At 52.6% G+C, this 14448-nt stretch overlaps 1 protein-coding gene across 1 annotated transcript; it reads left to right on the top strand.

The window, feature by feature from the left end:
- Window positions 1-7814: 7814 nt before the first annotated feature.
- On the top strand, window positions 7815-11230 carry EVX1 (even-skipped homeobox 1). Its single transcript, XM_055706617.1, has 3 exons — window positions 7815-8247; window positions 9739-9989; window positions 10700-11230. The coding sequence occupies exons 1-3, from the start codon at window positions 7815-7817 to the stop codon at window positions 11228-11230; spliced, it is 1215 nt and encodes a 404-aa protein (XP_055562592.1).
- Window positions 11231-14448: the final 3218 nt, after the last annotated feature.

The following is a 14448-nucleotide window of genomic DNA, read 5'->3' as shown; positions in this document are numbered from 1 at the left end:
CGTGTGCAACAAGCCGGCGGAGAAAGAGAGCCATCCAGCATGGGACACGCAGTGCAGGGAAGCCCTGCAGTGAGCAGCTGACACCGTCTGTGTGCCATGGCTACCTGCTGAAGCCTTCACGTTATTAGCTGTGCCCTGCGCAGTGCTGCCCTGCCCAGGAAACAAGCCCTTGCCGTCTCCTGCCAGGGTTTCCCAGTACGTGCTCGTTTCCTCTTTTGGAAACAGCAAATACCCGGGCACTTGGGCTTTGCTTCTAAAATTGTGTTTTCTCACGCCCATTCTCAGGCAACACAACAGGCAATTGCATCAACATGTCCAGATTTTTCTCTTCACGCAATGCCGATGCACCCCCGATTTCCAGTAGAAACGTGATGATCTGTCTCTCATCCTCTGCGATTGCAGTGCCTCTCCCCGCGGACCAGCATCCCCCCCTGCCCCACTCATGCCAGGCATCCCGTGGGACCACCTGCGGAGAAACTCCATCCCACTGGTCGCCCACGCGGGCTGCAATTTTCTTCCCGAGTCAGGGAGCAACATGGTCAAGGTCAGGCCCGCCTTGGGATCCATGGGGAGGCAGATTTTTCCCCATTCAGCTCAGTATGGGAAACAAGAGGTCTGAAAGATGGGATGGAGGGAGCAGGCCAGCATGCACTGGGATGACGTTCTCCATAGCTGGTATGCATGCCTCAAGGGGTTAACGCAGTTCTGTTTGCAGTGTTGGGTAACTCAGGTTTCCTGCTTGACCACTTCATCCTTTCACTGTTTCTGGCCCTCAGTGACTGAAAAACTTGGCTGCAGTGTTTATCAGAAACTATTCATGCTACATAGCGATAGATAGGGTCAAAAGTCAGTCAGTAGTTCCAGCGAAGTTTCTGGGTTCTTCATAAACATGCCTCAGCCAAGAGGGAGGGGGGTGGGGGGAAGCAAAAATGAATCTGCTTCCAGAGATTTTATTTGCCCTGGTATAATTTTTTTTAGACAAATTCAGATTTTCCAGCTTGTTCCTGGGATGAACTCCGTGCTCTCTGGCAGAAGCCCATGACTTGCTGTGAAAGTTTCCTACATCTCTGCTTTTGCCCTGATTACTACTATCTCATAGGCCCAATAGTCTTTTGAGACATGATGTGCATGGTGTGTCTAGAGCTGTGGGAGCACAGAGGGCAAGAACAGGCCATGGGAGAAGGATCCCCATCAACACAGGTCATCAGGATCAGCAGTTTTGCTCAGTGCATATTCCCTGCTGCTCCACACTCACCTTGGCTATCAGTCACCTCTGTCCTTGTCCAGGAGACCATGGATTTTAGACAGGGCAAGGAGAGGTAGTGGAAGGCACTGGGGATCCAGCACCCAGGATGTAAAGCTAGGCATTTCTGAGTCAGGCAGCAGTGTTGAAGCAGTTGACTGCTGCTCAGGGTGTCAGGGTGGATGTTTTGGTTTTGTGGGACAGACCCAGCCTGTAGATGTGCATCCTCATCCTAGAGGGCCGTGCACAAAGGCACAAGCCAAAAATGAACCAGGCAGCCAAACCTGCTGTTAGGATGCACTGAGATAACTGTTGATGCCATCTCAGCTTGGCTAGCTGTAGATGAAGCTTCTTGAAGGTGGGACTGGAGTTTATGGAATTAACGTTTGACTCTTCATAGCCAAAACTAGGTAAGATTTTCCTTCAACATGCCCTCTGGTTCCATATTTAATGTTTTATGTGTGTTTGTTTTGGGAAGAGTTTGAATGAGGCAGAGATGGACAAAAACAGAACAAGCCTTCTGCATAAGTACAACTGCTTTTTTTAAGGACACTCAGCCTCATCGAGGAGTGAGGGAATTGCCATTGAGATGCCTGTCCTAGATGGCTGGCTTTTCTTTTTGATTTTCTTTCTTCTTCTTTTTTCCTCCTTTTCATTTGTTTGTTTCATATATAACTTGTCATCCTAAATGGAGTCTCTTTATACACATCTGCAGCTTGTTCCCATGGGGTCAAATCTGCTCCTTTTCAAATTAAAGAGGAAATTACCCTTTCATTACAAGAGGTGCACAGTTGGTTCTCTGGAGTAAGATATTCACTTCTGTCATTTTCCTAATTGCAGGAGGTCCCTCAGCAGATCCTGCACCCCTTGAACACCCATATCAACAAAGAAACCTTCTGCAGGGTATTTCTCACTCCCTCCCCAGGATGAAAAGGTTCCCGAGGATCCAGTGTATGAGCTGGGACTTTTGCATCCATTTTCTCTAGGCAGAGCACATGGGGATTCAATTTCCACCCCTTAGGATCAGTCTGCAATACTCTGAACTACAGCTACACCCTCTCCACGTTTGCTGATGAGGCTCCGTGTAAAAATACCTTTATCCCAGTGAAAATACCTGGATTTGGCCTGTCTGGAGCTGAACCAGGCCTAAAGCTGCCAGCACGGCTGGAAAAGCGAAGGGCTGCAAGAGGGCGCAGACAGCCGCTGGCTCTGGCCATGCGCCGCTTGTTTACAGCAGACACTGATGACACCGTGCATTGCAAACGCCCCTCGTTCCAGCCATTTCCTTCCGGGAACGGCCGGCGGCGGGGGGAACAGCGGGGAGCCCCCGCGGGTGGGCGGCGGTGGGGCCGCGGCGGGTACCGGCGCCCCGGCAGCACCGCGTCTCTCGGCCCCTCCTGGGCCGCCGTGGGTTTGTTTTTTTTGTTTTTGTTTTTTTTTTTTAAATAAAGCACGACGCGGAGTTTCAGCAAAGCGAGCCCTAACACGAGTTCGGGAGGGTGGGTTTTCCCCGCTCCAGGTTAGTTCTGCTAGGGACGAGGGGTAGGAATACAATAGGAATAAAAGAGGCGGGTTTGGATACAGGAGGAAAACAAAAGCAAAACACCAAACGCCGTTGCACGTCTGGAGCAAAATACTAAATGCGGTGAAAGGCTGTGTGCTCGCCTCCGACATTCCTGCGGTTTTCTCTTGGTGATGCTACACCCCCCCTTAAGACTCTTCTTTTGGGCACCTAAAAATTCCCTGAAATCCCTCGGCGTTTCTGTACGAGATGCTTAGGGACACCAGGTCTCAGGCGACGCCGTCACCCGCGGGTGGGTTTGGAGAAGATGCACAGCGTGGAGGGCTGCGAGCTCCATTCTTGCTAAATCGAATCTAAAAAGAAGAAGAAGATTTAAAAAAAAAGCTTCGTCACGGGAGCCACTGCAATACTGTCCATTTTAATTTACCTGTGCCTTCCAACGAATTAAATTCACTACATAAATACTCTTCTGCTTTCAAATCAGGGAGTTTGTCACGCAGATCGTGTTTCTACTGCTCACTCAAACATTAGAAGCTTGCTGGATCTTTATGGCTTTCGACGAGTCTGGAAGCGATAGCAATTTAAATCGAAAGCCCAAATTCCTGCACGATTTACTCACAGTAATCAGTAAAGCAGCAGATTTAACAGATCTAATTTCCAGGGGTAAACTGGTCCTGAATGTCCTAAGAGTGGGAATCGGGTTCTTTTTCTTTACCCTCAGGTTTTGATCTAACAAGGTAAAAATCTCCAAAGCCTCCTGCGGTGGCAGGGAAGCGCTGCTTCGGGCAGCCAACAGGTAAAAAAAAAAAACCAACCAAGAACAGGCAGATGCCCTCAGAGGAGATGCCGGGCTCCGACATTCAGAGCTACATGGAGGCAAAAACGTGTCCTGGATCAGATCCTGTGAATACCATTACATGCTCTCCTAGGCACATCCCAGTCACTGCTCTGTCCTCTCTCCCCTCAACGCCACTTGCGTGTTATGTGCTGTCATTGTACCAGCTTGTCTTTACACCCCAGAATAATGCGCCTATTATTCTCTTCTTTCCAAAGCTTCCACCTCTAACCATGTCGTAAAAAATAGCCTTAATAAAACAGTGATAATTACGCCATTATTGTTAACACTACCCATTAAACATTTAAAAATAGGCTTTCTGGTTTGGTCACCCATTTGCACTACATATCAGTTTTTGCGGCACTAAATCCTTCCGCGATATGTCAAAACATTTTTCTTTTTTTTATAGACGACAAGACTTGGGCTTTTAAAGAAACCCGCACCGTGGGTTCCCAGTCGTAGTTGGACAGTATCAGTCAGAAGTTACTGACACCCTGTTGAACAGAGAAGGAAAATAAATATTCCGCTGGTGAGGAGTGTGTGATGTGTCTTTCCTTCTCCAGGCTTAGCACTTTCAGGGAAAACGCCTGATTTACGAGCATATCAACCTAGCAATGTTTTAATGTCCCCCCATTATTTCCTTGTTTTGGGAAAGGGGGGTGTTTCGTTTGTTTTTGCTGTACGGGGCACTTCCAGCAGCGCTGAGCTGAAACCGGAGTATGACCCTTCGGAACGCGGCCGCCCTGATCTCGCCTCGGCCGTCTATCAGCAAGGAAAGTGGTAAACTCGGAGAAATAGATCAGTTTGAAAAGTTCTGAGGATAGTTATGACATCCTGGCTGTGACCAAGTGAGCGAGCGAGGCTTAATAGGTTCTAAATCTCGGTCTGGAACAGGCAGGGGGAAAAAAGGGGGGCGGGGGGGTTGGGGGGTTGGGAGAAGAAAACCCCGTAGAGATACACTTTCCAATCTGCCTGGAAATTAATTCCAAATGAGGGAGTCTCCTTCCAAATCGGGCTTGACAGATCTGTGGGAAACACTAGACAGAAGGCAGAGCGCCGGACACCGCATTCCCGACGAGGCAAAGCTCCACCACCGCGGTGGGCAGCGGGACGGGGCTACTCGCTCCGTCACCCCACGCCACCGGCTTGTCGCCGTGCGAGGGGCTGTCGCGGCGGTACTCTTCCTGGGGGATGTAAAACCAGACATTTTAGGAAGCCTTTACTAATTCCATCTAAACTGATCCCAAAACTTTGAGTCCAGCACAGCTTGCCCGTTCCCACCCCCACCCCCCCACCCCCACCCCCGCCTTAGGCTCCACTCGGGCCTTTAACTCTCTGTGTTTACCCCTGGCAAATAACTGTGTGTGTAGATGTGCGGGGGTGTGCGTCTGTCTGCGCGGGGGTGTACCGCAGGAATGTCAGACCGTCCGTGGCAATGACCGTTATCTCGGGCTCAACAAAACCTCCGACCCGAGGTATATGAGGGGTGGCATCCTGGTGGGAACGGATTAAGAATGGGGTGAGGAAGGAGGCAGCAGTGGCTTGTAAACGAAAATGACAAAATTTGTGGGGATGGGCCAGCATAACCCACGGGAACCATCCCCAGGGCTCCTGTCTGCCGGAGGGAGGATTCCCCATTAACTTCCTCTCAGTAGTCTCCTTCCTCGCAATTCGTCTCCATCGCCTGCTCTGGGAGCGCTCCCTCATATTCTGAATTCGGCTCCTGGTTACTGTTTTATTTAGAAAGAGGCATGAATATCCTTCTTATTGCTGCCCCCAAACTCGTAGTAATAGGGAAATCCTTTCCATCCGCCACAGACAACAGCCAGCCTCCTCTGACCCTGCTACTTGGCAGAGCTAGGAAGGAGGCTAGAGGTGAGTTTCCCTGGCATACTGGGGCTGCCCTGGGCCTGAGGGGGAAACCGAGCTTTCACACCTCCCTGCAGGTGCCAGGGAGAAGAAACCAGTCCCCCCAGCAAAGCGCAGAGACCATGCCGCCAGCCGTGGGAAGCGGCACCAGCGCGACACGGGCACAGCGCTGCCCGATCGCCCCCGCCTCGCCTTGCCTGGCCCCACCTCACCGCTCCGCGCTGCTCCGCGCAGCGGGATCGGCGCTGGCCCTCCGCCTCCGCTCAGCGGGAGCAGGCGCGCCGCGGCCGCCGAGTCGGCAGCAAAGCCGGACAGCCTTATCCATCCATCCATCCATCCATCCATCCATCCATCCATCCATCCGTCCGTCCGTCCATCCGTCCGTCCTTCCTTCCTTCCACCCACCCAGCCACCCACCGTCAGCTCCTCCACCAGCCGGACCTGATTCTGCTCTCCCGGCTCCGCACTCGCACAGCCCGTGGAGCAGAGCCTGGCTGCGGCCGGGGTGGGCGGTGGGTCCTCATCCGGAGCTGGAAGGGCACACAACGGTCTAGAGGCTGGCCGTGCAGAGAAGGGAAAGGGAATTTAGCACTGAGTTTTCAAGAGATTGGCAAGCTTCGGAGCAGTGCGCGCATCACACATGTGATGGAAAGCAGCGCAGTCCGGAGCGTGCTGTGCGCATGATGTGCGTTTGTGTGGAAACATGCATGCATGTCTACGAAGGGAGAAAGAGAGATTGGTGGCGATAGCCCTGTAAAAATTCCTGGTTTATCCCCCTGAAATCAGTATGCTTATTGCTGGGAGCACACCCTAATAAATGCATCCAGCGGACCAGGAATCCTGTTTGTCTCCCTGTGTCGTGCCAGTCTTGCTCATAGGGCTGGACAGAAAATCCCAGCGTGTTCTCTATTGCGCTGCCTGTTCCCCACCGAAGCAACGTCACCTCAAACATGCCAGTAAATTCCTTACCGGGTTGGGAACGTAATTGGTTGAATGTTTTCTGTAACCAGACTAGCCAATAACACTCCGAGAAAAAATTTGCAACAACCTAGTTACGACAGATGGTGAAAATGACTTGACACTACACGTGGGAGTCAATATTAACTAGAGATGAGATACTTGCCGCACTCTTTAGAAGTACCATCATACGCCGAAGAGACTACGTGTGCCGCTGTATTTACGGTACAAGGTCTCTTATTTTCAGACAAGTGCTGTCCAAATGGCTGCCCTTGTCATTTCTGTTTTAACAACGTCTGCTAGCTAGCATAAGCTCTGGCCTTGGTAACTTGCATTTCTCTGAGCCTGAATTATTCTTGGCAGACCTTCTTGCAGTTTTTCCTCCTGAAAGCAGATAACAATTTATGCAAAACAATTAGTTTAAAGGAAGAAAGGAGAGGAGACGTAAAGCCCTCTTAAACGCGCAAGAATCGTGGAACAGATGGAAACTGCGAAGCAAGACATAACAGTAAACGATAAACAGAAGATAGCTAAAATAACTACAGTTAGGAAAAGTTGTATCTTTCAGCTGTAAAACTCAATAAACATGTAACCGCATTTTCAAATTTCAAACTAACGTTTTAATCTCAGTCAATAGAAAGCAATAACAGTTCTACGAATAGGAACCGATATTGAACCAGAACAAGAAGTCAAAGCTATTTCTACATTCAAATGTCAGCAGCGCATTTCCTTATCCTCAAGTTTGCAAAGGATTCTTAAAGCCTTATATATGCAGTTATGCGGAAGCTGATTGCCAGCAATAAATAATGCATCCAAGGAAGAGGCTTGAGTACGTATCTTCTCACTTCCAGGATGCGGCTAGGGATCTTCGCCTCAATTCTACATCAAGGTTGTGGCTTAAAGCAGTCAAAAGGCTATTTAATTGTCAGGCAAGGCTTCCCCCTGCGGAACTCTCTCCGCATGTTACAACCTCTTTGCAGCTCAGCTCCATATGCATCTCTTTTTCACACTTCCCTCTCCATCTCGGGCTCCTACACCTGGTGCATCACGCATTTAGCCCATTCGCTCCGGCTCTTCCTTTCATCTTCCCCATGGCAGACGTTTCTATTTATCCACTGGCAATCAATGTGTGGCGTCACCGGTGGTACTGTAATGACGACTGCACCATTGAGGATGACAGCTTAGAAAGAAGAGGGCAATGGTGATCCCTCCCAGAGCAGCACAGCAGAGTGTAGCGCTCGCATCACAAGGTCACCCTTTCTCACCGCTTGCTCCTCTGCATTGGCAGGAGAGGGTTGCTGGGTTTGTACAAGGCTGGGGCGGGAGAGGGAGGGAGGGGGGGGGAAGAGATCTGGATTTTTTTCCCCCCTCCCTTAAGCAAAGCCACAATGGAAACCAGGAAGGAGATGGTGATGTTTCTGGAAGGGACACAACTTGGCGCTCTAGTTGGCAAGAGGGTGCCTAATTTGTCCGAAGCAGTGGGGAGCCCCGCTCCGGAGCCGCAGGAGAAGATGATCCATCGGAACTGCCTCAGCCCCAGACCTGGCCCCTTGTCGTCCCGGGAGAGAGGAGGAGGAGGAGGTGGCGGAGGAGAGGACGAAGAGGAGGTGGAGGTGCTGCCAGGGACAGGGACGGTGCCGGAGAGCCGCTCGGCAGCGGCAGCACTGCTTTCGGCCGGACAGCAGCCCCCCGCCTCGGAGCCCCCCTCCAGCAAAGGGCAGCAGAGCAGCTCGGACACCGAGTCGGATTTCTATGAGGAAATCGAGGTGAGCTGCACCCCGGACTGCGCCACGGGGAGCGCCGAGTACCAGCACAGCAAAGGTACCCAACTCCTTCCCATGCCTCCAGCCCCACTGGGGGGGCGGGGGGGCTGCCGGAGGGGGTCTTCCCCTCGCCAGCTGAGCGAGGGGCAGCGAAATGGGTGTGTGTGTGTGTGCCTGTGCTTTTCTGGCTGATTCCTCAGCTCCCTGCCACCGGGAGGCTTGTTTGGGAGTCAGAGGACACGACACCGGGCAGCCCCCGCATCCCTGGAGGGGAGCCAGGCTTCCCGCCGTGAATGTATCAGGTCTGCAGTTTGTCCCGTAGGACCCTCTTGGCCAAGACCACCACCCACTCTTCCCCTCCATCTTTTTTGTTTTTTTATTCTTCCCTGTCGCCTGGACAGTGCATGCTCCAGGAAAATCCTTCTGATCCTCCCCATCGGCAGTTTTTTTTTGCATGTGTCGGGGGGCGGGGGGAGCAAGATCAAACGGGTTTTCAGGCCGAGAGCTGTTTGTGGTTTTGCAGGGTGAAATGTGCCCGGGCGAGTGCGGAAGCGCCCATGAAGACCGTAAAATCGCTCGTCGACTCCTGCCTGCCCCAAGTGCGGCAGTGAGGTCCTTGTTTGCACGTTGGGTTAAAAAAAAAAAAAAAAAAAAAAGCGGGGGGGAAGGAGAGGTCCAAATTACCTTGTCACTTCTGTGTCTCGGTGGCGCCAGCTCGGAAATGGTCCCAATGAATTAATTGCCTTTGGTCTCGGGCACAATGAGGGAAAGTTGCATTTGAAAGCAAACGCAGCGGCCAGGCCCCTTTTTCCCCTGCCCCCACTCCTTATTCCCACCTTCCCAGCCCGGCAGACCCCCCCCTACCCCGACAGCAACCCACTTCTCCCCCCTCCCCATTCCTTCGTCACTTCAAGAAGTAACCGGGAAGCGTGGAAAGCGCTGCCTGCCCTCTCTCGTCCCTTAGATACCCGTTGAAAATAGCCCATCATTGGCTTTGGAGGCTGAGCGGAGGGTCCCCGAGGCCTCGCCTCCCTTTCGGAGAGAGCAGGGTCCCTGCCTGCCGGCTGCTCCGCTCCTGGGCCGTTACGGGGCTGGAGGACGGGGCCGCGGAGCCGTGCGGCGCGGGCGGTGGGCACACCTGCCTTCCGAGCCGCTCAGCGCCGGGGGATGCTGCGGCGGCCGCCTCCGGCTTCGCAGTGCAAGAAGAGAGCGGGAGGGCATCGAGCAGACACTCCCAAGGCGGGGTGTGTGTGTGTGTGTGTCTGTGTGTGTGTCGGGGCGGGGGGGAGGCGAAGGGGTGGGGGGGCAGGTAGCCTTCCAGACAGAGTGAATAAGCACCCGTCAAAACCTTAACCTGTGCTGCATCCCTTTCCTCCCGGTCCCTCTTAGGTGTGTCCCCAGCATCCCCAATACACCCGGGCAAGCACAGAAAAGGCGAATGGGGAGGGATGGGGGGAGAAGGGAGCTGGCTGGGGGAGGCGGGCGGCGAGCATCCCTCCCTGCCCGCCCGCCTCCGAGCGTGTGTCGTTGCTCCGGGCTCCCCACGCAGGGCCGTGCTCCGAGGCGCTGGCCGGCAGCCCCAGCGGCGGGGGGGATCACTCCAAGGGCAGCGGAGGCAGCGGCGGCTCCCAGGGCTCGCTGGCCTGCAGCGCCAGCGACCAGATGCGCCGCTACCGCACCGCCTTCACCCGCGAGCAGATCGCCCGGCTGGAGAAGGAGTTTTACCGGGAAAACTACGTGTCCAGGCCCCGGAGATGTGAACTGGCGGCTGCTCTAAATCTGCCAGAAACCACCATCAAGGTACACACAGCTCGGACATGTTTCCAATTAGCACGATATAAATCTATATGGCCAAACTTCCTTGCAAAACTTGGGAAAGCACTTCGCCGGCACAACCCTCCTTCTCCCGCCCCCCCGCCCCTTTCCTGGCCCTGCCCGCACCCTGCAGCAAGCAGCAATGCGGGAGAGGGAACACGGCTCCCGGAGCCATCCCAGCCAGCACCGCTAATCCGGCCTCTCCCTAGCAGATTATTTTTAATCCTCCCTGCAGTCCAGCCTCAGCTCTTGGGGGAGGGAAGAGGAAGCCAGTAGCAGATCTTGTTTCGATCTCGCTTTGCTTTGCCTTTTCAAAAACGTTTGCACGTGAAAATAAAAACGGTAACAATGACCTCAGGTAGTTCTGGCTGCAAAACGGCAGCAGGGAGGCAGAGCTGCCGGGTTTGCCCGCAGCCGGGGGAGGTCAGCAGGACAAGCCCTGGCAAGAAGAAAGGAAAACAAGCACCCTAAAAGGGCTGCTCCACCGGGTCTCCCTGCAGATTTATAGGGGCTTAACTGATCCCCCCGTACGTGATGACAACTCCCTCTGGGAGCGAGAGCTGGCGCCGGCCCCCGCTCGCCGGCAGCCCCGCTCCCGCCCGCGCCGCCTCGGGGCAGGGGCCGGGGCCGGGGCCGGTGGTCGGGCGGAGCGGGGCGGCGGCGGATGACGGCTCTCGCCTCCCCTCTTCCCGCAGGTTTGGTTCCAGAACCGTAGGATGAAGGACAAGCGGCAGCGCCTGGCCATGACCTGGCCTCACCCGGCCGACCCGGCGTTTTATACCTACATGATGAGCCACGCGGCGGCCACCGGCAATTTGCCCTACCCGTTCCCGTCCCACCTGCCCCTGCCCTACTACTCCCACATGGGCATCGGCGCCACATCGGCCTCTGCCGCCACCCCCTTCAGTACCCCCCTGAGGCCGCTGGACACCTTCAGGGTCCTCTCCCACCCCTACCCGAGACCAGAACTTCTGTGCGCCTTCAGGCATCCCTCTCTCTACCCTGCCCCGACTCATGGACTCAGCAGCGCCGGGGGCAACCCCTGCTCCTGCCTGGCTTGCCACAGCGGCCAGTCCAACGGACTGGCACAGAGACCCTCCGGATCAGACTTTACCTGTTCGGCCACAACCAGGACTGACTCTTTCCTCACTTTCACGCCCTCTGTGCTGAGCAAAGCCACCTCAGTTTCCATGGACCAGCGAGAAGAAGTACCTTTAACGAGATAAACCTTCGTCTCAGGGTTATTAAAAACTCTTCCCTTTCCCGGGCTTCTCTTCCAGTTAATGTACCTAACAGCCGATGTTTATTTAATCGTGTCCTCTCCCCAGAAGTGGACACCTAGGGGGAAAAAAAAAAAAAAAGACTAACAATAGCTCAGTCTTGGAAGGATTTACATTCCAAGGGGGGAAAGAAGAAGAAGAAGAAGAAGGAGGAGGAGGGAAGAAATTACTAATGACTTATCTCCGAGAAAGATCTGAGGTCTGAAGCACGGAAAAGGAAGAAAACCAACCCGAATGAAATGCATTTCGGTAATATACAGAAACGAGCTGAGACTTTCTTTTCCATGGATAGACTTCTTACCAAGGGCTGGGGCTTCTGCGGGTCGCAGCAACAAACCTTATGCACAAACCTACTAGGCGGAGAAGGAAAATCTGAAATACTTGAAAGAAACATTACCTTGATAACAAAATGGCTTGTGCGCATGAAGAAAGCAAAGATGTAATCTACCAGTGTTCAGAAAATAAAAACAACGAACAAACAGCAAAAACAAAAGGTTTCTGGATTGCAACAACAGTATTATCCAATTGTCTCTATAAAGAAAAACAATGGTTTACCATAAAGAAAAACTGTCATTCTGTATATTACTTTCGTGGTTTAATTGCATTCTTTACTCTCCCTTGTCTCCTCCTTCGTTTTGAGCAGAAATCCAGCATTTCGTCTCCTCTTTCATTCCAACTTTTATTTTTAAGAGGCAAACTGGAATTGGCAGGGAATAAATACGAGATCCTGCCTCTTTATGGGTCAGAGCTATTTGTCCTTTAAGTAACTATTGTCCTATTATCAGTCGCTGAAATGTGCACACACTGGCGAAATTAGCAAGTGATGTATATGTAAAGAGGGTTTTTGAATATCGAATGTATAATGCTCTGTGAGCAGAGACCCCGTGCCAAACGCTAACAAGCCGCCAAGGGAAGAGATTATGTGACAGGGAGCACAACTCCTTCAGACAATCACCAGTCTGTAAATTGGAGCAAAGGCGATTTCCCTTCCTTTGTACTTCAGCTTCCAGTTCTATCATTGACTTTTCTTTGCTGCGTCTTGAGTCTTCATTCATTCATTCTTTCTTCCTTTTTCTTTCTTTAAAAAAAAATAATTTAATTCATGCCTTGGGTTTTGTGTCTCCTTCCCCACCCCTAATCTTTACATTTGTAAGAGTTCTTCACACTGATCCTTCTTCCTTCTTGACGGGTATTTCTTTCACAAGCCCCCCCCCCCCCCCCCCCCCCCCCCCTCCCGCCTCCTCTTTCAGGTATTTCGGAAGGAGGTAGCATCATTGCTTTTGCTTGGATTTCTGTCAACCTAACATTTAAAAAACATGTACACGGGGCTGGGTAGTAGTTTCTTCCCGAACCGGAATTGTTTATTTCATTCTATTTTAAAATAGCCCAAAGAATACACTGTCATAATTTGTTATCATGTCGGAATAAAACTTAGTAACAACAACACCATCAACAACGATAATGACAACAGACACATTTTAACAACACATCATCCATATTTTTATTGTGCTTGTTAAAAAAAGAAAAAAGTAAAAGTGTTGCTTAAGACGAGTTTCACCTTCGTGCAGTTTCTAATAGTTACAGTTCAACAAGCAGGAAAATAAATGCTGGACAGAACAAAGACGTGTTGACACCTCCGCTATCTACTTTGTGTTAAATTGCTGAGGAGCCTCTGGTTTATTGTTACAACGGAGACTTTTTGTCCTTAGGACAGGGAGTGAATAGCAGCGTTTCGCTATAGCTGATGGAGAGCAGGGAAGAGACACGGGAGTGCCAGGATGTATTTTTCCAATCAAAAAAAATTTGTTTATTAGAGTTTTTAAAAAACTGATCCAAATTCACCATCTTTAAATCATTAAAGGGCAGATTGTTCCGCCCTTTCTGAATGAGATGTCCTCATGGACCTGGAAACCGATGGCCCTTTTTGGAGACTCAGAAATAGATACTGCCCCCCCACCCCCCCACCCCCACCCCCCCGGAAATAACAATCGTAAAGAGCGTCCAAGGGCAGCGCCGAACAACATCCGAGCTTTGCAAGCCTTTCCCCTTCTTACTTTGTCTTTTAGCAGACAGAAGAACCACAGTCCAACAAACCAGGAGCTGCGGAGCGAGTGCCTGATGAGACCCCTCTGGCGACCCCGGGAGAAGGGAACGCTGAAGAGGCCGGGGGGCAGCTGAGCGCTGCTCAGCAAAACCAGGGGGTCCTAGATGGCTCACGCCCCCCTCTTTCCTGGCCAGGCAGAGGCACCTGCTGGGCAGCGATCGCAGGGCAGGATCCGACCAGGGCTGATGCTGCCACCGCGGCAGCAGTTTGCTCTTGCAAAATGCCTAGTTCACAAAATGCCATCGGCTGGGGCACTGGGCAATATATATATATATATAAAATTTTCAAGTACATATATTTTATATACCTAGGTGTGTGTGAGAAAGAGAATGTTTAACCCGCTGTTTACCGCTTCCACCCTAAAAAGGACATCCTCCCTTAAGGAGCGGGCAGCAGGGAGGCAGAGACCGGGAGCGTGGGACGCGGCTCGCCCGCAGCCGGCACGGTCCCCGTCTGCCCCGCTGCTCCGGGCGGCCACTGCCGCCTTCCCAGCCGTCCGTGCTTGGAGGATGCTGCGGGGAAGGGTGGCCGTGAATTTCTCCGTGGCTCGGTCACGGGGCAGAGATTGCCTGCGACAGGTAAATAGGCTGCGGGTCGCGGTAATGCCAAGAGTATTTTCAGTTAATAGGGGAGGGAAAATGAGGTGTCTGGAGCGATATTGGAAAGTACAAGATCGATGATCCGTCCTCGTGTCCAATCAGCAGCCTTTAATTGACTGTATTTTCTAGGTAATTGAGCCGCTGCGCTCCTAAATTGAAGTGGAAGATATAACAATACATCACACTGGGAGGAATTACTCATTACTTCATAATGAAATTTTCCTTTTGCTGCGTGGGGCCGGTGCCGTTAACGCCTTCGCCGCCGGCGGAGGTGCCCACGGCCCCACGCGGCGCGCCGGCTCCGGGCACGCGTGGGTCAGCGCCGGCGGCGGACACAGGGCACCCAGCCGGCAGCAGGTTCTGCCCCTGGCCCCGACCCACTGCCATCGGGCAGGTGGGTTTCCCTTGCCTCCTCCTGGCCGGGGACGAGACCTTTCGAAGAATCAGGGTGAGGCCCTGGG

Source organism: Falco cherrug, chromosome 4 (genome assembly GCF_023634085.1).
Source record: "Falco cherrug isolate bFalChe1 chromosome 4, bFalChe1.pri, whole genome shotgun sequence".
NCBI classification, from domain to species: Eukaryota; Metazoa; Chordata; class Aves; order Falconiformes; family Falconidae; genus Falco; species Falco cherrug.
The sequence above is the reverse complement of the archived record's forward strand: the minus strand, read 5'-3'. Positions and strand labels throughout refer to the sequence as shown.